The sequence below is a fragment of the Catharus ustulatus genome, chromosome 3 (genome assembly GCF_009819885.2).
Source record: "Catharus ustulatus isolate bCatUst1 chromosome 3, bCatUst1.pri.v2, whole genome shotgun sequence".
NCBI classification, from domain to species: Eukaryota; Metazoa; Chordata; class Aves; order Passeriformes; family Turdidae; genus Catharus; species Catharus ustulatus.
The window spans coordinates 4,073,564-4,098,918 of record NC_046223.1 but is presented as its reverse complement, the minus strand read 5'-3'; the positions used below and the strand labels follow the sequence as shown (position 1 = coordinate 4,098,918).

The window sequence follows — 25,355 nt, the reverse complement described above, 5'->3', positions numbered from 1 at the left end:
AGGCGCCGCCCCCGCGGGGCCGCTCACGCCTCGACTTCCTGAGGGCGGGCGGACGGGCCGAACATGGCGCCGGGCCGCTGGCGCCAAGGGCGGCGGTTCCTCCGCGCTCTGCTCCTCGCAGCGCTGCTGGGTCCCGCCGCCTGCTTTTCGTCCTCCTTCTACAGCCCCGGCGAGCCGCGGAGCAGCGTGCGAGTGCTGTGCGGCTCCAACTGGAGCCTGGTGTTGCAGGGCCAGTGGATGTTGGAGTTGTGAGTAGCGGCCGCTTTCCCGCCCGCCTCGGAGGCAGCGTGGCTGGGGGGGCGAGGGGGGTTCCCTGCGAAGAGTTCCTTGTGAGGAGTGGGCATGGCCGGTGATTGCAGCCGCGCTGTGGGGAGAAGGAGGCCGAGCCGGCCTTCCCGCCCTGCAGCTTCCCCCAGCCCCGGTGGTGGCTGCCCGGAGGCGGCGGGCGGTGCCCGCGGTGCTCCCTGCCCGTCCTCAGCCTGGGCTCTGCAGGGATGGCCGGACAGAAGGAGCTGCCCCAGGTTCCGTCCTGTGCGGGCACAGAGTGCCCAAGGTTAAACGGGTCACTGCAGGCAGAGGGGAATGAGGGATAGGGAGTGAAGGACATGGAACAGAGCGCAGAGCAGGCCACCAAGTTAATAAGAGGAATGGAGCATCTCTGCTTTGAGGGAAGGTTGAGAGAATTGGGGTTGGTCACCCTGGAAAAGAGAAGGCTTTGGGTAACCTAACTGGAGCCTTTCAGCACTGAAAGGAATTTACAGGGAAGGCAGGGAAAGATTATGTACAAGAGCATGTCATGACAGACCAAGGGGGAATGCTTTCAAACTGACAGATAGTTGTGTTAAATTGGATGCTGGGGAAGAAATTATTTACTGTAGGGATGTTGAGGCCTGGCACAGTTTGCCCAGAGAAGCTCTGGATGCCCTATTCCTGGAAGCGTTCAAGGCCAGGTTTGAATGGAGCTTGGAGCAACCTAGTCCAGAGAAAGGTGTCCCTGCCCATGTGCACGGGATTGGCTCTGGATGGTCTTCAAGGTCCCCTTCCAACCCAAGCCATTCAGTAATTCTGTGAAGCAGCTGTCCCTCAGGTTCTAATCTGAATGCCCGAGGTTAAATGCGTCACTTTGGGAACAGTGTCCAGCACTGCTCCTTGCCCTGCTCCCCCACCTGGGGCTGGGTTCTATGTGAGCTCCACGAGGGCTGAATTCGCTAGGCAATATTTAGCAGGAGTAGGTTTCCAAAGCACTATTACATAATACCCCAGTCTTGACTGGAGCTCTCATTCAAGGGAGATGCATCAGATTTCATTAACTTCTGACTGTACTGGAGTGCTGGCTTTGCTTGTGATGTGACACAGTTCTTGAAATGCACGTGGCTTTATTTTTGGTGGAGCCTCGCTCACCTGCTTGTATTTAGAAGGGAGAAAGGAGTTTGAGTGGGTTTTTTTTTTAAGACAGCAGTGAATAAAAAAGTAGTTTAAGTAGGCAGTACAGTCACATGGTACCTGTGGGCTGTGCAGCTGTAAAATAGGATTTTACTGTGGCATGTGTGTTACTCTGCAAATGCTTAAGTTTAAAACAGTTTGAACATCTGAACTTGGGCTCCCTCCTAAATACTTAGCTAGCTACTTAAACTGATTCACAGGTTGGTGAGTTTTAAGGAGAAAGATTATTCATGGTGACTCCAAGTTTTTATTTCTAAAAGAAAATATTTATATAACTAGTGGTGCGGACCTCTGAAGAAGAAAAAAGAAAGGAACTGACTGAAATCAGTATTGTTGGGATAGTGAACAGTTAAAATTCTTTGGAAGGCTTTACTCCAATTGAAAAATTGGTCTTTGGTTCCGAGTGAGAGGTTGCTGACAACAGCGGTGATGGCAGAATTAGCTTTGGTGTTAGCTGGGCATTGCTTAAATCAGACTCTAATTAGTTTTATGTGGTGTTTGATGTGTGAAAGATCCCCGGGTCTCCACGCTATTTCCTGTGGTTCATTACTGGTGCTTTCTACTTTTCTCCTGAGGAGGAACCTTTGCCTTTAATGAGGATGCAAACTCGGTGCTGCTGGTGTGGAATTTTAGTGAGGATTTGAGCTCTAGGACTGATTTTCTAAAATATTTTCTGGGCAGAATCTGGTCTGGGTTTTTTCCCTGCTATCTGCTTTCTGGGTGAAATCTGATCTGGGTTTCCCCTGTCCCTGCTCCCCGTTAAAATACCTGTAAGAGAAGGGAGAAAATTCAGTTTTATCTTGGGAGTGAACTTGGGGCCAGCAGCATCTTACAGCCAGTGATGGGCATCAGCTGCATCCCTCTCTTGCTTAAATATTCCTGATTGGGCTTGTGGCAGAAACTCCATGTGAGAATTCTCAGCCCAGGTGGCTTCAATGAGGAGGACAATAAACTCAGACTGATGAAATTCTTACAGCAGTTTCCATTCTGATGGATTTTGGCTTCTAGTGATTTTTATCTGGTTTAGAGCTAGTGATCCAGACAGGAGTACTGCATGTCAGCCCATGGATTCCTTCCATGCTGTCTCAGGCTGGTTGGCAGGTCTGAGGTAATGTTCATTAAAAGCTCATTTCTTTGAAGAACCTCCCATTTATTTATAATTTATTTAGAATTATAATTTTATTTATATTTGTTTTCGGAGCAGTATTTTTTAATGTCAATGTTACTATAGTATCTTCATGAAAAAAAAGTTAGTTTCATCAGCTGCTCTTTTGAAGCCTCCTGCCCTGTTAGGAACAGGTACAGCTGCTGTTTAATGTCAGTTTTTCTATTTGGGGAAGTGGAAAATCACTGTGTAATTCCACTTTCTTGTTGTTCCCAGGGGCATAAATAGAGAAACTGAAGCTTGGCATTACTTGTATGTGGCATCTGTAGCAGAAATAGGATATTTCCTCCTTCATCCCTCCCAGCTGAGGTGTGTGTACTGTCTGGCTTTTTGTAAATATTTAGTTGTTCATAGCTGGAAAAATTGCAGGCTCTGGAAGTGCTGCTGCATTTTATTGATAAAAATGTTTTGGAGAAGGTTCTGCATCTGCCAGACATTGCACCATTTTTTGGATGTTGTTACTATCACAGCACACAGGTCCAGCCTGGAGTGCTGTGAGTGTGATGCTGGAATGAGCTGTGTTAAAAAGTTTCCCTATTTCCTTATCTCTGTTCTGTAGCTGTGAGATAAAACTCCTCATATTAATGAAACATTCTTTTTGTCTTTAATATTGTGTCTGTTTGGAACACAGAAAACGAATTTCTGGTCTGCTTACTTAAAAGTACATTTTGCATTTGTAAACAAAACTTGTTCCAGGCTTGATTTATCTTAATTTGACATCCTCTTCTTTTTGAGGTAAATTAAAACAAGCAAAAAAAACCCCAACCCATCAATGAACTTGTTGTCTTAGTGCCTCTGGTTGCAAAAGAAACTATTTATGCTCTTGGTGCATCTGCAGTACTTCATGTGTTTGTTCCCACATAGGCTGTTAAATTAAATAGGGTGGTTTGGTTCCCCTTTTGTTTCAGCAGACTTGTGGTACTACAGCTGTGTGTACCTGATAAGGAATGTCTTCATTGTCATTTTAATTCTAGGTGAAAATCAAGAGACCAGTTAATAGTCGCATTTCAAAGGCTTATACTTAAAGTGTAAGCCCATACTTTTTATTTTTTCATTTCATTTATTGTCATTTATCATTAAACATTGCCCTGGTGTCATGTTGGCCAGCTGATTGCCAGGGTTTAGCCCTCCCACCAGCACCTTTTGTCTGCAGCTTCAGTTGAGTGTGTTAAAAATGAAGCTGAATGTTTTATGTTTAGATGGTTTTGTGCTTTTAATCAGATGGCTTGAAATACTTTGTAAATAAAATCCCAAAGGATGTGCTGAACTATTTAACAATTACAGTAAGTTAGGTTAAGAATTCAACAAGATTGAGGATTTTTCTGTCACTTAAGGGTTTCTAATCTCTTACTCCTTGTTAGTGTCCAGGCTTTTCTTTGTCCTGTTAAAAACACACAACAACCCAAAACCCAATAAAGGCCAAAAAGCAGGGGGAATGAAAATCAAGTTATCTAAACTCTGTTTTGGTTTTGAAGCCTCTGCAGCTCTACTGGCTGGGTCCAGAGGAAGTGACCAAACATTTTATTTAATAACTGAACACACAGCTGTGTGCTGTGCAGGACATTGGCTGAACAAAAACTGCAAAAATGTGATACTGAAATAACCCTTGTAGCAGAAACAAAACAGATGCAGAAGGGGACATAAAAATATGTAGAATGATGGAACCTAATCTGCTGAAGCTCTAGAATAATTGACATTTTTTCACTGATTGTTTTGCTTTCTATTAAAAAAAAAAATCACCTTCTTGTTAAAAAAAGGCTTGTCTGGTTTGAAGAGGTTTGGCACTCTGCAGGAAGCTCCTTGTCAGCTTCCAGGGCTTGTTGAGGGGATACAGATCTGGGTAAAATGACAGGGGCCAACTTCTGTATCTTTGGCTGCCACCTGCTCACTTGGAAAGTCATTAAAACCATACAGTACATCTGCAGCTTTTCTTTTGTTGGCATTACAAAGCTGCCTATCCTGCCTCAAGACCTAGCTGTATTTAGAAACTGTCTCTTTTTTAAAATTATTTTTTATTTTTTATGCTTGTGAAATCTGTAGCAATAAGGCAAAACTTTTTAAAAAAATAAGAATTTCATTCTGATGCTGCTTTTACGATTCTGTTAGATACTGTCCCAACATTTTCACTCTCATTTTAATAGCATTCCCAATATGAACTCCATCAAGCAGCTTGGTTTAAGAAAGCTTTGCTGTTCTGTTTAACAAATCCTCTCATGCCTGTATCCATAAGCTGTTTTTCCTTTTTCCTGGATTCCTGCAACTTGGTGAAATGGCCATTAGAGCAAAGTGTGCAGTGCTACTCAAGGTTACATCTGTTCACTGATATTGTTAGTAATGCCAGTAAAAAGGCAGATAAAAAGAGTCAGTTAAATGCACTTGAAAACGGTGAATTCAGTAGCCAGGCAGGTACAAGAAGAGAGATAAGTGGCTTGGAGTTGGAAAATATCAGTACATCTTAGCAAAGTCCTTCTGTGTTTACTGATCTACTCGGGGTGACACGGCTGAATGGTGCCTTTGCTCAAACTGGTTTTAGCTTGAGTGGGTTCTTTTGTATTGCCTCAGTGAAGTTGTTGGTATTAGAAAGCCAAAGCTTGTTATTTTATGCTTTAGATCAGAGATAAATAAAGTCAAAAGGAAAGTGTGTGTCTGACAGCTTCGAACTTTGCTTTTCAATTGCTTTCTTTATGCCTTCTGCAAAAAGCTTTAGGTATTGTAATGGAGTAGGAACAGGAGAAAACACCTGAGTACTTGGAAATAGTGATTTTAGTCCACTGAGGTCAGTCGTTGTTGCAGTGATAGATGTTTGCAGCCTTATTTATGGCGGGCTGACTGTGTGAGAGCATTTCAACTGTAAAACTGTGCTGTGGAAGAGGTCTGGAAGCATCAGGAATGAGGTGTGTGTTGAGGAATGTGCAATACCTGCTTGTACTGAATAATGGGGCAGTGTGTCACTTTTAGCTGTGATGAAGATCAGCAAATTGCCTTTTAATGTGCAACAGGCTACTGAAAGTTTTCTTTCCCTAACTCGGTGCCCAAGTCTTGATTTAAATTCCCGCAGACTCTGATTTTTTGACTTGGGAAGTGCCAGTTTTCTTGGCACACCTGTTTGCACTGCACTGCACCCTAAAAGTTAATAGAGCTCCCCCGTTGTGCACAGGAAGAAGAAATGGGAGTGGCAGCCCTAAATTTGCTGGTGTTGACAAAGTGCTAATTGTTTCCAGGCCTGTCTGGAGTATGGCAAAGGAAATTTGGTTACATCTGCTTTGACCAGGGACCTGCTCCTGCATTTAGTGACTTGAAAAGTAACGAAGACTGGTTGCACAGCAGACATGAGGGCCGGTTTACCTGCTCCTACAGATTGCTTTTTTTCCCCATGAATTTAAGAATGATAGCTGTACCATAATTTCAGCCACAGTTCTAAAGGTTTCATTAGGACACCCTGTTGAAACCAAGTACTTCAGGGTGCACAAAGTTTTTTGAAACTGTTGATAAAGATATTCTAAGTGTGAAGTATTTTACTCTTCAGCAACTTACCTCCCTTTACACTTATTCTTTCACTATTTTAAGTCTGAGAAAGACTCAATAAAGCTTTGATAATATATTTTTTTTGTTATTTCCAGGAGGCAGTCATGAATTCCTTGATGCCTCAAATGCTGCACAACAAATGCAGGCATGAAAGCTTCAGGCAAGTGAGGGTGTTGAGGTAAACAGGAGTGGTAACTCTTGCAGAAATCTGATGTCTATTGCAAGTTCTCTCCTGAACATGTGGGGACAAGCTGTTCCCTGGCTGGCAAGAATGGAATGTGTAATTTGAGGAACATAAAGCAAATATTTTCATCTTGATTGTGCCAATGTTCAGCTGGAATGGCTGGATCTTGTAGCATTATATGGAACTATTGCCATCCCATGTCCAATATTGAGAATAAAAATTAGGCAACCAACAACACAGCTTTTTGTGAAGTTCACTGTCCTGTCCTATCATTGCTAAACTGCGACATGGGTAGATTTTCATGCTACTTTGAACTAAAGGAACCATTTTCAACCATGAGTGTGTATTGAATATTGCACTTCATTCAGGAGAAATGCTCATGCATGTCAAATGTAAATAGAAGTTTTGATGAGGTCAAAATTTCTATTCCAAAATCAGATTAAACAGCCTAAAGGATGTACTAATTTTGAAGATCTCACGGTGTGAATTTGAGACATCTAGAGAGGCTGGATTTAGAAAACAGTCCAACTTCTCTTTCATTTTAGATCAACACCAACTGTGTTATTATCTGATGGATGTTTGCAGTTTTTTATTTATCAGTCCAGCTTGTATAATAAAACAATCCTGTTTCCAAAGTACAGTATCTGTCAGACATATTAAAAGCTCTCTCTGGGCCAGCATCACAATGGAGAACATCACTGTGTGTGACTTGTTTCCAGGTTCTTTTCAAAAGACACTGAGAGTCTGTCTCTTGGCAGGATAAGATTTATGTCCTTTTTTCAGATGCTTTCACACAGAATGATGTTGACTGAAAAGGACAAGATATGAATTGCTAGTACAGTTAAATGCAACAAGTATTTTTAAATTTGTGTCCTTTTAACTGCAGAGTGACCAGATTCTCTTTTTTAAATGCAGGAGTTTAAAAACTACCACAAAGCACTCAGAGTAAATTAAATTCTACCTCTTTTGTGAGAAGTGACCTGTTTTGCATTAAGCTTTATTCATATGAAACATCTGGGAGTGGCAGGGGATATCTCTGTCTGCAGGCAGTGCAGAAGTAGGAATTCCTGCTGACAGCCAGAGAACAGGAATCATTCTCTAGGTCAGATAGCAGTGGTGGAAACCAAAGGAGTGGAGAACCTTGTGAAGGTTCCCAGTGGTGGTTTTGTGCTAAGGATCTTGGATTCTGCCCAGGAGGAAATGTGTTCTATGGTTTGCAGTGGATGGGGTGCTTGGTGGCACTCGGGGAGCACTGTGACAAACAAGGAGGGTGTCCCTAGACTCCCTGCTTTTGCTGCCCCTCTTGGTAAATCAGATTAAACCCCATCAAGGTCTCTCCTCATTAGTGAAAGGCTGAGTCTGTGCATGGGCAACTTTCCCAGCTCAGTCTCTACCTCCTGGTCCTGGTTCCCTTCAGCGTGTCTGACACAGCCTGGAAAGCTGCACAAATTTGATGTAGACTTGGCCAACCAGGTTAGGCCAAAATACAGAAAGGTATTTTATCATCTATTTTATCTGATATAATCCTTTATGTTAGCTGTTCTGTTTCCAGATTGATATTACCAATAGGTGCAAAATTAGTTTAATTATCCTGGTTGAGAGTGTAGAAAATTCAGTTCCTGAAAAGTGTGCTTGCATTTTTCTGAAATGAATCCTGGGTAAAAACAAGACAATAAGTATGAGCAGTTGGAACTTGATGTGTGCTCTTTTTAAGTCTCTAATGAGTGCTATCAAAAAGGGCATGTTGTGATGAATGGGGTGGTGGGCTAAGGCAAATGCAATTTTGGGAAGTTTTGAGGTGTGGGAAATCAATACCAAATGTTGTGATGAAGGAACTGCTTCAGAGGACAGCCTGGCTTCAATAATTCAGGTAGCTGCTCTGGAAATGGATTTTAGTTGCTATGTAAATAGAATAAATCACAAGTGGTGAGGAATTTGGGTATGAATTTCTCAAATCTATGATTTATTTTAATAATATGTGGAGGAACATTGGGATTTATAAAACAACTTTGATTGTCTTATTCAGTAGACTCAATTAAAGAAAAACTGTAGGTTTTTTCCTTTGTGATTGATGTGTTTGTATCTTCTCTGTATGAGAAATCAATTTGAATGTCTTTAAGTGTAAGAGTATTAAAATATTTACCCTGCCTTCCTTCTCCCTTCCTTTAGTTATGCTCCTTGGTGTCCAGCCTGTCAGCAGATTGAGGCCACCTGGGAGAGCTTTGCCAAGGAGAGTGAGCGGCTCGGCATCACTGTTGGAAAAGTGGATGTCACTCAGGAGCCAGGTATGGCACAAAGCAGAGCTTTAATAACAGGAGTTATTCAATACAAGTACTGTTTACTGCTTATTTAAGCTTCAAAGTCAAAGTAATGTTATCCACAGTTTGTTTCTCCCTGTTTCTGAACTGAAGTTTATAAACTCAGTTTGAAGGATTAAAGAATTTGGGGGTGATTTGGCTTAATACTGACTTAAAAGAGGCTTATTCTCTATTTTAATCTTCTTCACTGGGAGCTGTTGCCTGTCTTGTTCTTCCATCCTGTCTGCAGAAGATTCCAGCTCTGTAGCCTCCTGTTAGGAGAATTTCAGGGTGTGGTAGAGTGAGCCAGCTTTAATTAAAATTGCTAACTGTTTTCAGCATGTTGCTGGTTTATTGATTGGTTAAATTGTGGCAGTGCATATTACTGCTGTTTCCTGTTGATGCCAATATGTTTATAAAAACACTTTCCTAACTATTCACAGAAGCGTGAGTGCCATCTAATTTATTCCTTTGGTGACTTCCTTCAAAGTTTTGAGTGTGTCTCTGTACAAGCAGTATTAATATTGTATGAACCTCTGCATGTCCTGGGAATGCTTCATGCTCATTTGGGCTTTGAGGGAGTAAAGGGTTTTATCAGCAGTATCAGAAGACTGAAAGATGAGATGTTGTTAGGAAAAAAAGGCCAAACTTTAATGATTTTTTTCTTCATTTTTGCTGTATAAAGTGTGTGAAAAATGTGTTTTATTAGTTGAAAACATGCTAAACAGATTTACTATATCAAAACTCTTGTCTGAGAATCAGCAATCCAAGTTGACAAGAAAATGCCAGCTGTTCTAGACTCTGTGTTGGTTCATGTCTTGTTAAAATTCACAAATATGCAAAAAAGCTGCATATACTAATCATTATCTAGTGTAATAAACAATGACTTTTAATATTATGTTGTTTAAATAGATGTACACTTAATACTTGAATTTCTTATGTTGCTGAGACTCCTACAGTGATTTCACGGTTATAAGCCGCACCATTTTGACTAAAATTTTGGTCCAAACCCGAAGTGCGGCTTATAATCAGGTGCAGCTTATATACGGACACAGAATGAAAAGTTGCTGTTTTAGTTTGGAGGACAGGTGTCTGCTAAGAAAGGCAGGAGCTTCTCTTTGAAATGGAGAATGTAAACCCCCTCCCTCCAAATTATTATAGTTTTGAAATCAAGGAGCTCTCAGGCAAAGATATGGGAATTAGGAATAACAGTTCTTTACTAGGGAAATAAAAATAGAAATACAGTACTACAAAGAAACAAACTCCAAACCCTGACAAAGTCAGAGTACAACCTGACACCCCGTCAGGCAGGGTGTTGGTAACAGTCCCATCCCATGGTGGCTGCATCCTCCTGCAGTGACAGATGTGGCTCAGTTGGAGCAGTGCTCCTGTAGAAGGTGCAGTTTCCCTCTAAAGGTCCAGTGGTGATGTGGAGAAATCCGGTTTTCCTCTGGAGTCCAGTGGAGAAAGGGGCTGCCTCAGTGTCCCAAAACCTCTGTTTTTATCTTGTAAGAAATGTTGGGCTCTTCCCCCTGGCTGGAGCAACTTCCAATGGGATGCAGTCATTTTATCAGTCCCACAGTGGGACTCAATGGCCATGAGCAGAAAATGACTCCCTGGAGGAAGGATGGGTTGTGAAAAGATAAAGAGCAGTGCCCCACCTGGTTTCAACTGATGACCCATTAGCAGAGTATCTCACATGGAGATAAGGATCACTGCCCCCACCCTCAAGAGATGGTGATAGAATAGATAGATTTTATCACACTCTGTATTGTAACATGCGGCTTATAACCGTGAAATTCCTGTAATCGTGGGTAACTTCTGAGTCAAGGGACTGACCAAAAGGATGAATTTGCGCCAAAGCTCATGTAATAAACCTACACCATCCAGTTCAGCACTGGAAGCTGCAGGCGCTTCTAAACTAAGCAATGCTCAAACTGCAAAACAAACGTTTATTACGTATTTTCCCTTTGGTGCTGATGTCATTTGGAAGATATGAGTTTCTATGGAGCTCTCCAAAGTTACTGAGGTATTTTTACTGTGGGCTTTGCATCAGCCTTTCAGTTGTGTTTAAGTGCTCTGTCTCCTTTTTTGCTAGCACAATGGTACTTTAATTAGTCCTAGTTATGTAACCCCTTCATTGAATTGAGAGTAGTCAAAATGTGTTAAATTAGGGAAAACCATGAGATGAGTACAGAGTTACATAAAATTGCACTTTCCAAACTGGCAGGATAAAGTAGCCATTCATAGTGCTTAATTGCAGGAGATGCCTGAAGAATAAATCCACCGGAGTCTTAATGGCTTCACAGCAGATTTGAGTCCCTTGATGTTCCAACTTTAAAGTGCTTCCTCTTGCCTCATCTTCTCCATTGAAAGATGCAGTGTGGAACAAGCAAACAGTGGAGATGCTTCTGGACCCTTAAGTTCTGTGTATTTGTGGTGCCTTTTTTAAGCTCCTGATCACAACATGTACTTGTAAATACAGAAAGTCTTCTTGGATCATCTGTGTGTTCTTTAAGTAGTTGTTGGCTGAAAGCAGCTGGGGTTTTAGATGACACCTCTGTTCTCTGTACATTCTCAGGGGTGTGCATACACAAATAAAAGGGTTTTTTAATTTTCCATTGACTGTCGATTTCATCAGAGATCTGAGTTTCTGGTTTGCAGACAGAGACAGATGCTTAACTGTAACCAATTCAAGATTATTCTAAACAGGCACCAAAACAATTTATTGTGTTCTTAAATGTTGTAACTGACTCACATCTGGTTTTACCAATCTAGGGAGGTGCCTTAGATAACCAGCAAACCTCCACCTAAAATGTTGGGGACGCTTAGATGTGTTTCATAGCTTTTAGATTTCAGAGTTGTTTCTGAGGTGTTCAGTCTTGGGTAGACCACAGGTAAGAGGTTTGAGCTGTTTTATTTCCTTTGCCTGAGTGGAATTTTTAACAACTTCAGAGAGCCTTTCAGTGTTCCCATGACTTTCTCTATTCTTCAGCTAATTATGTTCTTCATGACTCTCCACCCAGTTTTCCTTGTGCAGCAGTGCTGTCTGCTTTATTAATTCTGCTCTCACACTTGTGGGTTTGTTTGCTTTATATCTCCCTGTGCTGGCACAACTTTTAGCTGTTTCACAAAGCTTTTCATCACCCTACCTCTTGTAGCAATAAAGACAGAGAGCTGAAAAGTTGAAGTAAAGAAGCTTTCCTTTCTGGAACTTTAAAGGTCGTTTGCTTCAAGTGCCTTCAAACAAAATTCCAAACAACAAAAAAAGCCATAACCCCTTTTTGTCTATTCCATAGGGGAATTCAAACTGAGGAAAACATTACCACTGAAACTTTTAAAAATACTTGGCTTATTTCAGTACGGCTCATCTTTTTCTCTGAAGGCAGAAATCCTCTTGCTACAATACTTTTCCATGGCTAATCCTGTTGCCTAGAGCTGTTTGCTTTATTGAAGGCTCAATAAGGCCTTCATTTCCCAAAAGATTTTCACAGAATTTTGTAAAAGGCTAAGTTAAATAACCATATTCTTTACACTGGTTCTTTATATGAATTGCAGTTGCTGGCTATAGGAATCCAGCCCTTTCTAATGGACTCTGAGTGCATCTAATGCTGGACTTGTCCAAAACTTCAGCTGGGTGCAAATACTGAGGAGACAAATCCATTGATGGGGAAAATTCTCTCTCAGTAAACGTTCTTCAAGCTAACATTTTTCCTCAATTCATAATTTAGTATCTGTAACTGTTTGTAGCATATCTGAAGACAAAGTGTTAGCCTGTGTTTACAAAACAATGGTGAAAACTGTGTAGCCTGCTCTAAAATACAGATTTGTAGGTATTTATAGGTAAGGTAGAATGCTGAGAAATTTCAGTTTTACTCAAGTGTTTGTGTTGTTTTCTTCCCTTTCTAGGCTTGAGTGGTCGTTTCTTTGTCACAACACTTCCTACAATTTACCAGTAAGTGTGTCATACTGGAAACTGCAACTCTTGACTCCTGCTTGTCACTTGATTTAATCTGTGACTGGAAAGTAGGGGAAAATGAAGGAATAGTGACTTTTGATTTTAGCTCAGGTTATTGTAGCTTTGATTGCATGATGAAATCCTTCTGAGAGGCTTTACTTTAGTTTAAGTGACTTTACTAAGTTTCCCTGTTATCCATACCATTAAAAATGGATCAGAGAAGAAATTTGCTGTATCTCTTCACCAGTAAGGTGATGTCATCCTTAAAATATTGAACCCTTCAGTAAGTCAGAGCATTATGAGTTGTGCAGATATACAAACAAATACATATATATATATATATATATACACTTACTTCTGAGTTGCATTTAGAAATGGATTGGTTGCTAACCTCATGTACTTTGTGCATTTACTGTAGTGCCAGTAAATATTTAAGAAAAACAGCAGCTTTATTGATGGCAAAATCCCATGCTGTTTAAAAACTGAGATTTTCCAGCATGGATTACAGTTCCCAAACACTCAGCTCTGAACAAGGGAAGTCTTTAATGTATGTGGGGGTTTTGGTTGGGATTTTTACCCCAGAGTTTGGGAGCTGTCTGTGCTGATGGAGTTTTGTTTTGCAGTGCCAACGATGGAGTGTTCCGCAGATACCGCGGCTCCCGCACCTTGGAAGATCTTGAAGGCTACATCCTAGAGAGGAAATGGGAAGCTGTGGAGCCTGTAGCAGGATGGAAGTCTCCATCTTCTATAATGTAACACTTGTTTTTTGTTAACAAAAACAATGTTTTATAGCTCATTGTTCATTAGGGGTCCTGTGTTGACAGTTTAAAGACAAAAGGCCTTTATTCCTTACACTTGCAGGCTTTGCAGAAGCAATCAGTATTGACAGCCTGATTCCCAGCTTCTCACCTATAAAGGCAGCTTATGTTCTGCATTTGCTTTTGTTTGTGCCTGCTAGGGCTTGTTTATGTCGTCTTTGAAAAGAGATTAAAAGAAAAAATACAACCACTGAGCATTATGGAAAGTGGCATTTCCAATATCTACTGGGTCCTGGAATCAAATGTGTGTTTATGTAAATCATTACTTTGTGACTTCTGGCTACTAGGCAGCCTTTAGCTTTAAGGATTTCTTATTAATTTCTTTACAAGAGAGACTTTTGTCTCCTTTCAGAATAGCAAACAATGTAGTGCCTACAGAATATATAAGAATTTGGTTTTAAAGAGAGGGATTTGCTTAGAAATGTTGTAGAAAGCTTACATGACACAAAGGATGAAGCCAAGATGAATGGCTTGTAGTTCATTCTGGCTGAAACCATATGAATCACAGGCCCTGAGAGGGTCCTTATTTTTCATGTGAGAAGGAAGAAGAGCTGTAGAATATTTAGGAATGAAGAGAGGAGCTGCAGGGCTACTGTGAACCTAACCTTGATTTCCTTGTTTTCCAGGATGCATGGCATGGCAGGGCTGTTTCACTTCTCGGGATGGATCAGGGTAAGTAACTGTATAATGTTTTCCATAGTCCCTTTTTATGCTTAGAATAATAACTGAATATTTTTATTACCCTTTTATGAAAGTTGAGTTGTGTATTGCATAGGAGAAGAGAGGGCAAGGAGTTTTTTTAGTAATAATTCCTGTATCTGGGGTTCAAACTGCAGCACCACTTGTTTGGTAACATGTTGAATTTGGATAATAGAGTAACTATCAAAAGTAAAGGAGAAATCCTTGGCTAAAGTGAAGTGTGCTTCAAAATATTAAAGCATATTTTACTTTAAAATATATCAAGTTCCTTTAATTCGGGAACTATCCAGGTTTTTCCATGGCATCTAAATACTGAGATTTTTCAGACCTTTCAGATTCTGGTCAGCAAACATCCTCTCAAAACCTTCTAGTGTCGGTGAGATTGAGAGACTGTATTTGATTGCAGCAAAATCTGTTACTATTGCATCATGTGCTTCAGAAAAGTGATGTACTTGAGAGTTGGAACAAGTTTGTGTCACTTCTGCTAAACTTCAAATTAACATACACAACTCAGAGCTCTGCTTGATTCTATTTTTTATTCTTTCACTGGGGAATATTTACTTCTTGTAGCCTTCTGATGTTTCTGTTCCATGGTTGCTCTGAAATGGTGTTGTTTCTCTATAGTCTTCTTCCTTAAAGATTAAGTGTCCTAGGAAGAAGCCTCTAATTTGTCTTCCACTTTGATGAATATTTCAGGTGTACCTTTCCTCACTCCTCCTGCTCTGCTGTCTTTGCTTATGCTTTAATAAATATCAAAAGATGTCCTGACATTGAAAAAGAAGACCCTGGAATTTTTGTATTTAAACTCTTGTAATTGTTGATTGTGGTTTGTTTTGAAAGGGATTTAATGTCATAATTGACTTCCTACCAACTTGTCTGACTTGATGTGCTGCTTGACTCAGCCAGTTGAATTTGTAGGTTTGAAAGAAATCCTAATAAAAGAAATCCTAATACTGTATTTGGGTTATTATATTTAAATTTAGAAGTGAAATAATTTATTTAGTGCATCCTTAGAGTGTGTTGCTCCTTTTAAGAGCTAAACAAGTTAAGTAAGAGCTGGATGGCTGAATTTTAGTTAGTGAGCAGATGCCACATAAGGATGAAGGGTGTTGTGATACTTTCCTGTAAGCTCTGAGGCTCCTCATCTATCCATCTGTAGTAAAAGTTGTGTATGGCATCTGCAATGCGCAATTTCATAGGGAGAAAGAGTTGTGCATCTTCTGCTTAAAAAGCTTTTTTATGTGAACAAATTTGTAAAAACCCCCAAGATTTAATGGTGTCAGAAGGGGAAGACTTCAGTATAAATGCTGTTAAATGAAAGGTCTTAGACAGCAATTTATGTAATGGTGTTGGCAGTAGAAATCCTAAGTGGTTGTAGGTATGAAATTATTAAGTATCTTTTTCTAATTTCCAGCAAATTCATAACTACCTCACTGGCACTCTTGGTGTTCATATTTGGGTCTCTTATGCCATCTTCATCTTAGCCACCTTACTGATTGGTCTGCTCCTGGGTTTGGTAAGAAAACATTGCTTTTTTTTCCTCAGTTAACTAGAACTATTGTTTTGCATTATCTTGTGAATAAAATAAATCTGACTTTGCTTATAAGATATACTTAAATATACCTTGCTTTAGTAATATATTACTAAATATTAATATCTCTTCCCTGTGACATCTGGATGTGTGAGCATGGATTCAAGCTGTGCCAGGGAGGTTTAGACTGGGCATTAGGAAACAGAGCATGGTTCAACACTGCAACAGCTCCTCAGAGAGGTGGTCAGTGCCCCAGGCCTGTCACTGGTTGAGAAGCAATTGGGCAGTGTTCCTCAGTACAAATCAGGTCACCTTCTTATGACATCTTACCAAATTCTTATGGAATGCTTCAATTTAGATTTGCTTAGCCCATCCACTAAAAGGAGTGATTCTTGTATTGGCATTTTTGCATCTAATAGGACTTATTCTAAGACTAGGTCAAGACTCCAGCTTTCTAAGAACACAGACTTTGTGGAGAGTTTTGTTAACCACAGAAGAATTGGCTTTTTGGGAGTCAGCACTGAGGGTACTGCCACACTGTTACTCAAAATCTAAGGCTGAAATTTTTTTTTAAGGCTTTGAAGATCTGTGGGTTTAAGTTCTTCCAGATTAGTTTTCTGTTCTCCAAGCACATTCTGCAACTGCAAGGGCAGTTCAAACAGTTCTGGTAACTGGTTTAACCTGCTGCTAGGTCACTATTCCTTGTAGGAGGTATGAAAGTTGTTTCTGGGTTGTGGATCTCTGGTCTTCAGCCCAAATATTAGTGAAATAAAGAAAACTGTTGTCAGTATATTTATCAGTAGTACTAGGAAGTGATTTTAATGCAGTTGAAAATTGAATTTAGGCAAAACCACATTTTTATACTTGATGTGCATACAGAATTGCTGTATACAAGCAAGTGTTTTTGATTATTCAATTTCAACAGCTGCATTTTTCTAGATGGTAAATTTTCACCAAACCAGAGCAAAACAAATTAGTATAACTAGAAGCAAGTGAATGTCATGTTGTTAAAGAAACTCTCCTTCTTACTCCACTTAAAAAAAAAATCTCAAACTGAAAAAGCTGAAAAAAGTGAAGTTAATCTCCCAGCTCTTTCCAAAAAGCTTTTCAATGATGATGTCAGCTCTGTCTTTTTCTTTGCACTATTCTTAGCATGCGCCAGTGAGGCACAAATGTCATTCCTGTCATTTTGAGTGTCCATGTTCTACCCTGGGCTGGTTAAATAATGAGCACAGAAGGTGGAACACACATCTGTATGGGGAGCCAGGGATAGAGATGGAATAACATCCCAAAATACAGGAAATCTTGACTAAGGTTTTTTCATAAATTTTCAAAAAATAAAAGTTCTCAGCTGTGTTCTGAGCAAATTCTTCAGCAAGTGTCAGTACTGAATAAATTTAGGAAAGTAGGAGGCAGAAAATGGGTAGTAGAAAGCAGGGAATGCTGGTTAGTACACACTGAGAAAGCACTTTTTTCCATGTTTTTATTTAGCTCTTATCTCCAAGCAAGATAATACAATTTTGTAAATTTTATTGTGTATATCTTTCTAAAGAGAATGAGTGCAGGGACTTCTGCAATTGCTAATAAATGCCATTTTTATTATTGCTAATAAATGCCTTTTTCCTTTCCACAGATCCTGGTCTTAATTTCAGACTGCCTCTGCCCAGCCAAGTCAAAATACAGTGCTGAAACTCCTGGTAAGAACTCTTTAAGAGGACAAGAAGCTGTAGTTTAAAGTGTAAATCTGTAGGAGGAAGGGCAATACACTGTTCAGATCTTAGGTGTGAACCAGTAATCCAGGAGCCAAGTAAAATTGGTTTGTAACTCAGTAGAATAAAATACAAGTCCATCTGTGCAAGGAAAAGAAATGGAAGTGGTGGAGAAATGTCATGAAGGTTTAATGAAATAACTGAAAAATAAGGGAAATTTTCAGTCACAGAACCAGAGTGGTTTAAGGATCATCTGGTTCCAATCCCAGCTGGAATAATAATCCTAATCAATTACAACACTCATCAGTATTTCAGAGTATGTCCCTGGTGATGCAACTTTAAAAGGCTTTGTTGTGGGCTTGAGTCTAACTGCAGTGTCTGCTTTGTTTAGAAGAAGCAATCACCAAGGAGAACGCGGAGAACGCGGCGCTGGAAGAGCCGGAGGAGGCTGCAGAGCTTTCCGCAGATGATGCGGAAGAGGCTGCAGATGATGTGAAAGATCCCTCAGACGGAGAAGATGCAGCAAATTCAAGTGCTGATGAGTCGGAGGAGGATTTAGCTCTTGGGAAGGAATCAGGGGAAGAAGAAATGGAAGACTTAAGTGAGCAGCCTTTAGCTGAATCAGAGACTGAAAGCACAGTGAGGCAGCGCAAGAGTCAGGGGGCTGAGAAGGAACTATAGTTTTCCCAGTACTGTCTCTTGTACACTTGGACCAAAGAAGTGTCAGACCCCTTGAGGGTCTGAAGCTGGAGCTTACACTTGATTTGTCGTTGGTGTTTACGCAAAGCTCTGCTCTGCCAGCAGGCTCCTCTTTTTTTAAGCTTAGTACTTGCTTACTTTCTTTGATAAGCACATTTGTTGTGTGTTGTGTGACCTTAGCCATGACAATCAAAATCAGTGTCTTATCTGTTCCATGTCCTCTCAGAAAAAGGGGGTGGCAGTCTCAGCTCACCAGCTCTGAAATGATCATTGTGTGTGTCACCCTAAGGACTGACCTGGGCAAGATCAGGAGTTTGAACTCCTCGATAGCTTGGCAGGACTATGACTTTTCTGTCTGAATGTTGATTGTTCCCAAATGCCACAGAAGCACAGAGACGATTCACTAGTGAAAGGAGGCACCTTACTGGTCTTCTATCAAAAATGTTGTTTGCCATGGGTTTGTTTTATATCACTTTCAGCTGAAGCACCTTTCTCTTCCATTTCTATTCGTGTTTGGTTTGGAGGTTGATCCTGCAGCTCACCCCCAGTTGTCAGTTTTTGGTGATCCAGAAACTGTGCAGCTTGAGTTGTTTGACACAAGGAGTTAGAGTAATTTAAAATCTTAGGCAGAAAGAGTCGCAGCTAAATGTTTAAAATGTGTTGGAACCTTTGGAAGGTTTAAAGAAAATTATTTTGGTCAGGGGAAAGTTTTGCCAAAGCATGACTTTTTTTTTTTTTTTTTCTCCTTTTGGTAATTTGTCCCCATCAGGAGATTGTAGCAGGAAATACTCACTTTGGAGTCAGTAAGTTGGATTTTCCTTGCCAGTACAAGTTTGTCATGTGCAGTGCAGTCCTGCCATTTCCAACTCAGAATGCTTTTGACTGAACTCAAACTGCTTTAGTGATATTACCTGAAGAGGCACTTGGGGTTTTACCTTTGATCACTTTTCTACTTTTGGAATCATCAGGTTTGGAAAAGAGAGGGGGCACAGGTGGCTAGGAGTGAGAAGTTTTGGGTTTTGCTGCTTCTGTCAGAATAAACTTGTGTGTTGAGCTGTGTAAAGTGAAAATGGCTCATCAGGTAGACAGCATTATATGTGGTTAGACTGGGGTCATTAAACATATCAGTGTATGACTCCTTTAGGTTCATGTAGAAGTCTTTTTTGCTAAGGAGTACCCTCAGTGACATCCTGTATGGTCCTGCTTTGTTGTTGTATGACCATGAACATAAGGTGTGTCCTAATCTTTATCATTTTAAAATATATATATATGTTGCATAAACCTTGCTAACATGCATGAATTTCATCCTGTTCTTCAAGAACGAAAAGTAGTAAGATGAGATCATCTCTCATTAGAAGCTGTAAGTGCAAAATATTGATTTACTTTGAGACTGAGATTAATAGGGCAAATTTGTGTTGAAAGCTGTTTTGTTTTTTTTTTTTAATGTTCATAAAGAACAGATTTGCCAAGGAAGTTCAACTTATCCATCTCTGTCCTGTCACATGTGTTTTTGATCTATATGGTAGAAACTTCCATTTGTCTGGTAGAACTATTCAAAGAAGAAAATTACACTGCATATCCTGAATTTGAAATTTCTTGGAGAATACTCCCAGTCTGGAGTTTGAGTTCAATACAGTGGACACCTCTAAATGTGCTTTCACATAGACTTGATAATATCTGTCCATTGCACTATCTTGAGAGCAGTTTGTGATGTTTGGGTGTTGTCCTGTGTAACTGAGCAGTTGTAAAGCTGGCAGCCACAGAACTCAGCAGCAGGTGAGGCACACAGCAGCCTTTTGAAAGCTACACTTTTGTCTGCAAAAATCAAGAAAACTTTGTGGCCACTAGAGTGGGAAGAGCTATGCACTTTGAAGACAAGATGTTCCTGCAAGACCTGGGTTTCCCTGCAGTGTGTTTGGATTTCACAAGCAAACAAACAAGCCCACAAATGGCACTTTGTCCTAAAAGGCACGAGGTTTCTGAGATGCTGTGGGAGAGATCAGAAACCCCTTTGTGTGTGGTGTGCCTGACTTTTCTGCTCACATTTCCTCTGTTTGTTGCATGTCAAGATGGTTTGGATTATTTAAACCAAAGATACAAAGTGTTTTCCATCATGATAGACTGAACTGTAAGATCACTGATGAGCACAGATGAAATAAGCAGGCAGCAGGTGACAGCAGCTTAGATCTTTCTTGTGGATCTAGAAATGAGCTTGGTGAGGCTTCTAAGGGTTCTTGAACATAGGATGGATGTTGTGTTTTCATGAATGAAGTAGGGAACATTAATGCTGACTGGGTTTCACTATGTTTGCCATGTACTGGTGTATCTTATTACAGAGATCACGGAATTGTGATTAAGGCTTTGCTTGGAAAAGGTGATACTGTGCAACTTTTGATGTCTCCAAATTAATTTTACATTTGTAGGAAAATTACTGTGGTGTGATACTGGAGAGACTCAGTTTTGACTGATGTTTATCTGGGAAACAGCGAGTAGCTAACACTGTAAAGGCTAAATTTGTGTTTAACAGAAAAGCTATTAGCTGTGCAGTAGAAGTGTCAGGTTAATATACCTTCCAGGATCAGTTTTTTTTCCACTAAAACACATTTTAATTGAATCATGTGAATTGTGCTAATCATACTATTAACATAGTTTTAAACTTGGTGTGTTTCCAAAAAGTCAAGATCAACCTTTTGTGCAATTTGGGTGTTCTGTTATCTCTGTTCTGTTAGGATTAATCATGAAGAAATGGAACTTGTTCTTGCAACCTCAGTATAGACAAAAGGGCCTTGGAGAAGCTGCTGCTGGCACTGTTCAAAATGTTTTGAGGAAGGACAGGGCCTCAAGGCTTGTGAACTAGAACTGTGTGTCAAAATTAATTTAAGGTTGTTGAGGAGAAATTTAAATATCAATTGGGCTGCATGCCCGGCAATGGGAATGCTTAACAGCAAGTCACAGAAAAAAATCTGGCAGATTCCTTTTTCAAGAGGCTGGAAATGGATCCAGCATTCCAAACCTCCTGTCCTTGGGATCTGTGTGTAACTTGTATGTGTGTCTGGGAATGCTCTGTATCTAATGCCCCCGTGGGGGTTGCACCTGTTATGTTGGTTTTCTTCCTGCAAATGTTACACAGGGTTGTCTGTTACATGAAAGTGTTGCAAATTTATACTTAGACATATTTTTACTGAAATGACACATAAAATTTTGTATTTATGACCTGCTTGGAGTCCTTTTCATTTCCTCAGTGCAGAGTTGGCTCATCTGTGTCATTAAAAGGTTGTGGTTTTTTTAATAATGCTGATCTTCCAGTTAATCACAGAGGCTGTGACTTGTGAAGATTCCTTAAAAACTTTAAAAGGAACCTGGACATCAAATTGCTTCCTTTTGGAGAGTTTCCCTGGAGAAACCCAGGGCTCTCAAAGGTTCAGAATGGAGCTGGGCAGAACATCATAACTGAACCCTTAAAGGCTTTTCCTCCACATAAGGTAGTTCTTTCCCCTCCCTGAGAAAGCCCCTATTTCTGTCAAATCCAAGCTGTGCTGACTCCCTCTGGGATTTGGAGGCCAGCAAGAAATGTGCAGGCCTAAATGAGCCATCCTTAGGTTGTGGTTCACATTCCAGGCAGTGCTGCAGGAATAGGCTGTAGGGGCAGCTGTGCCAGGGGGAGAAGGGACTGCCAGGAGCCATCCCTGTGACCTCCTTGGATGGTGTGAGCAGCTGCTGGATCTGGCACCTGGATTCCTTCTGCTCAGGTGAGTTACCTGAGCTGCCTCCCTGTGAACAGAGCAGCTGCAGAGCCTGGGCCATTTGCTACTCACTTTGGTTTTCTTCTTTTCCACTGTGTTCATTTCTGGATGCAAAGTGGAAGCTGGAACGGTATCAGATGAAACCTTGTGAGCATTTTGTTTGCTGTTTCATCAACTGCTTCTTGTTGTCTTCTGTGATGTGAGAATATGACATTTTCTCCATGAAAACAGCACGTGGAGTACTACAGGCAAAATTGGATCAGTTTTTGATCAGGTTCAAGCAATCAGACAAAATCAAAGCTTTAGTTTTGTAGAGGAAATATTGAAGATATTCTTCAGCAGCTGAACTAAAGTGGTAGGAAAGCTTGAATTTTCTGTCTGGAACTGGACCAGTGGTAAGTCCCAGCTCTGGGAATGCAGCTGCCCAGTAGTGTGTGCTGTCATTCCCTTCCCTGCTGGGGAGTTAATTGTGTTTTACTCCAGTGAGCACTGTGGTGGTTACTTATTTTTAACCAAACATCTTCATTCCTCTCCCATTAGAAAAACCACCTAAAACTCTTTGCTTTTACTTGCATTTCATCTTTCCTGAGGAGAAAGGAAAGCTCCATGTTTAAACATACAGGGAACAAATGGGGATGTAGTTACCCTAATATTTTCATTTAAATTTCCATTTTATATGGAAAGGTTGTTTTTTATGGCTCATTAGAATTACTTGGAGCCTGCTGCTACTTCAGACTTTTACATCTGTTAATCTGGATTCCAGGGGAGTGTGGGAGCTAAGCCTGCACGCCATGGATTTTCCTGGCACAGGCTGGGTCAGTGCCTCATGTGCTTGCAAAGGATGCAGAAAGGACACTGGCCATTCCAAGGGTCAATCACACATCAGGAAATTAAAAGATCACCCTTGATAAGGACACTTTTTATGTCTTTGTTGCCATAGTTGCAGGGACAGGAGTAACACTGAGATCTTTGTATATCTGCCCTGGATTGGTTTCATTGTACTCAGAACCATCCAACTCCTCCCAGGAGAATCAGTCCTCTGCTCAATGCTCTTCTCTTCTGCCATCCCAGCAGTGTCCAGACTTCCCAAAATACACATCCAGGGGCCTGTTCCAGCCACCTGCTCACTGCTGAATGGCCAAAGAGCTGTCCTCATCCCTGCAGCATCTTTGAGCTTTGACTCCCACAGTGGAATTGCCAGATGGCTGCTGGGGTAAAAACCCCACAAATATTTTCTGTTGGTTCTTCTGGCTATCTTAGAGGGGACAAAATGAATTGGTTTAACTTTGACTGGTGTGAGATGCTGTCCAAAAACACTCTAGAAAACAGGTATTTTATGACTTCATTTGGAGAAATTGTTTATGGGGAATTTGGAAGCCAGAATAACTGCTTTGCTTATGGAAGGTACTTGATAAAACAGCTTTGCACAACAGTCTTTAGAAATGGGCAGTGGTTTGAACATTACAGTATTTGAATTCTATGCTGCAGTGAACTTCTCCAGTTAATCTTTGCTGCAGTTAACTGAAGGGAGAAAGTCCCAGCTGGGTCATCTTTCCCCTGCAGAGGTTTTAATGTGCTGACAGGAGGCTGTTGATGTCTGTCTGATCCTGCAGAAGGACTCAGGTCCAGACTGGAATGTTTGCCCTTTCTAGCAAATAACAGACATCAGGATAGTGTTTTTTCTCTGGAGTCTTTTTGGCTTTTGCAAGTATTCCTTTCTAAGCCGCAAGTTGTGTCTCTGTTCAATAACCCTCTGTGGGGTTTTTCATCTGGAATATGTGATTGACCTTTTTGAACCACAGTGAAGTTTCCTCTGCAGAGCCTGGTTCAGCTGAGCTCCAGGTGTGACCCCATTGTCCAGGTTTGTAGTTCCTGCCAAAGGAACAAGGGAGAAGCAGGAGATGTGGGAGGGGATGTTCACACTACCCTGACTGTGTTGGGTTTTTTGACACAGACTGTGGCAATGAGGTTTGTGTGGTTGCTCGGGCAAACTCTTTGCTGATTCAGAGATTCAGTTCCTTGGCTGCAGGGTTAAAGGTCAGACAGCCAGTGCCTCATTAAGCAGCCAGAGGAAGTCTCATCCAGAGAGATTCATTAAAATGAGGAGCCAATTACTTGAAGGGAAACTGTGTGTTGGTGTCAGATGTGCTGGGGAGACCTGGCATTAAATTTCACATTTTCCTTAGTTTTGCTTCCCTTGTGCTGATACTGGCACCTTCCACCTCACTTTCCAACCAACATGGGAAATGGTGAATCCTGCTGCAGGCTCCAGTTCCAGCTGGACCCCTGAGCCCTGGGGAGCTTCCCAAGGTGTGTTGGCTGGATTGCAGCAGGATTTCAGTGGTTCCAGAGGGGCTTTTGGCGTGTGACTGGCACATGTGGGAAGATCCATAAAGGGTGGCCCCTGAGAAACTTCACAACTGGAGAGGGAAGAGGAACTTTTAGCCCAAGTGGCAAATAATGACAATTCAAGTAATTCACCAATATCTTGTGAATGTGGCAGAGAGGCATCTAAGTGGAAAAAGAAATATCAAGGTGGGAAGAGTTTTGCAGAATACAGACATTGTAGAATGGGGAGAAGGGAACTGGTGCAACACTATTGCTGCCTCCAGAAGTTCTTGCAACTTCCCAACATAAAAACCTCTTGAGGTCATTAGGATTGAGTTCAGCTGCACATATTAAAATGTTCAAGTATCATGCAGCACTTTGTCTCACGCTCCAGGATAAATACCTGTTTTTAGCACAGATGATGCAAACTTTGAATAAATGCAAGCCGACGTGTCCCCAGTTTTTTGCTGCAAGCGCAGTGAAATGCCAAGGTTAAAGCAGTTTGCATTTGAGTTGTTTCTGACACTGATGTGTGACAAATGCCTTGTGGTGTAATTCTGTGTAAATTGATATTAATGTGCAGTCTGCAGCTGAAAAAAAGAATTATATATGTGTGATATGCTCTTAATTTCCTTGTTAAGCAATTAGTGTAAACCTGTTGCAAACTCTGCATATTTTTTTATACTTTAAACCAAGGAGAAATCTAGAAATGTTAACCAAGACTTTACACTTTGCATGAGGGTTGTCTCTTTGATAAGTTGATTTTATTTCCAACTGGTCAGTGCATCTTTCTGCTTAACATTTTAAGAATAACAAGAGCCCTCTGGGTTGTGGAGATGGAATTACCTGAAAATCAGGAACCATATGCCCAAGGATGTGTGGCAACTGGGTCTGTGAAACTGACCTTGGTATCCAGGATTCTAATAGAAATAACTGCAATCTCACATGTTATAGACAATAAAGAATTAAGCTGAATTAAATAGTAAAACAACAATTTTGATTTTTGCAACCGAAAATATGGTCCTGGGAAGCCACAAACGAAAAGGACAACACCAAGCCCAGGTTTGGAATTGGGTGAACATGCTCTGATGACCTGGCCTCTGTCGCACCAGATCCCCCTGTGTTCACAAATGCTGTCTTGGGAACTCCGTTTTTATACAGTTTTTCTGGCCTTGGCCAAGAGTCCCTTTGTTTCTGCTGTGGATTCTCATATTCATGTAGTTTTGTTTTTCCACTGCGGACCGGACAAAAACAGT

At 40.9% G+C, this 25,355-nt stretch overlaps 1 protein-coding gene across 1 annotated transcript; it reads left to right on the top strand.

The window, feature by feature from the left end:
• Window positions 1–32: 32 nt before the first annotated feature.
• Window positions 33–21,241, top strand: TMX4 (thioredoxin related transmembrane protein 4). Its single transcript, XM_033055551.2, has 8 exons — window positions 33–248; window positions 8,487–8,602; window positions 12,524–12,569; window positions 13,196–13,324; window positions 14,017–14,062; window positions 15,504–15,605; window positions 17,254–17,317; window positions 17,721–21,241. Exons 1-8 carry the CDS (start codon window positions 64–66, stop codon window positions 18,008–18,010), a joined length of 978 nt encoding a protein of 325 aa, XP_032911442.1. The 5' UTR covers window positions 33–63; the 3' UTR covers window positions 18,011–21,241.
• Window positions 21,242–25,355: the final 4,114 nt, after the last annotated feature.

Bases quoted from the DNA above. Each gene is read 5' to 3' on its own strand.
- TMX4 (XM_033055551.2), top strand. From the start codon at position 64: ATGGCGCCGGGCCGCTGGCGCCAAGGGCGGCGGTTCCTCCGCGCTCTG. The intron at 8,603-12,523 runs GTATGGCACAAA...TTCCCTTTCTAG, and splicing joins GGATGTCACTCAGGAGCCAG to GCTTGAGTGGTCGTTTCTTT. The intron at 13,325-14,016 runs GTAACACTTGTT...CTTGTTTTCCAG, and splicing joins AAGTCTCCATCTTCTATAAT to GATGCATGGCATGGCAGGGC.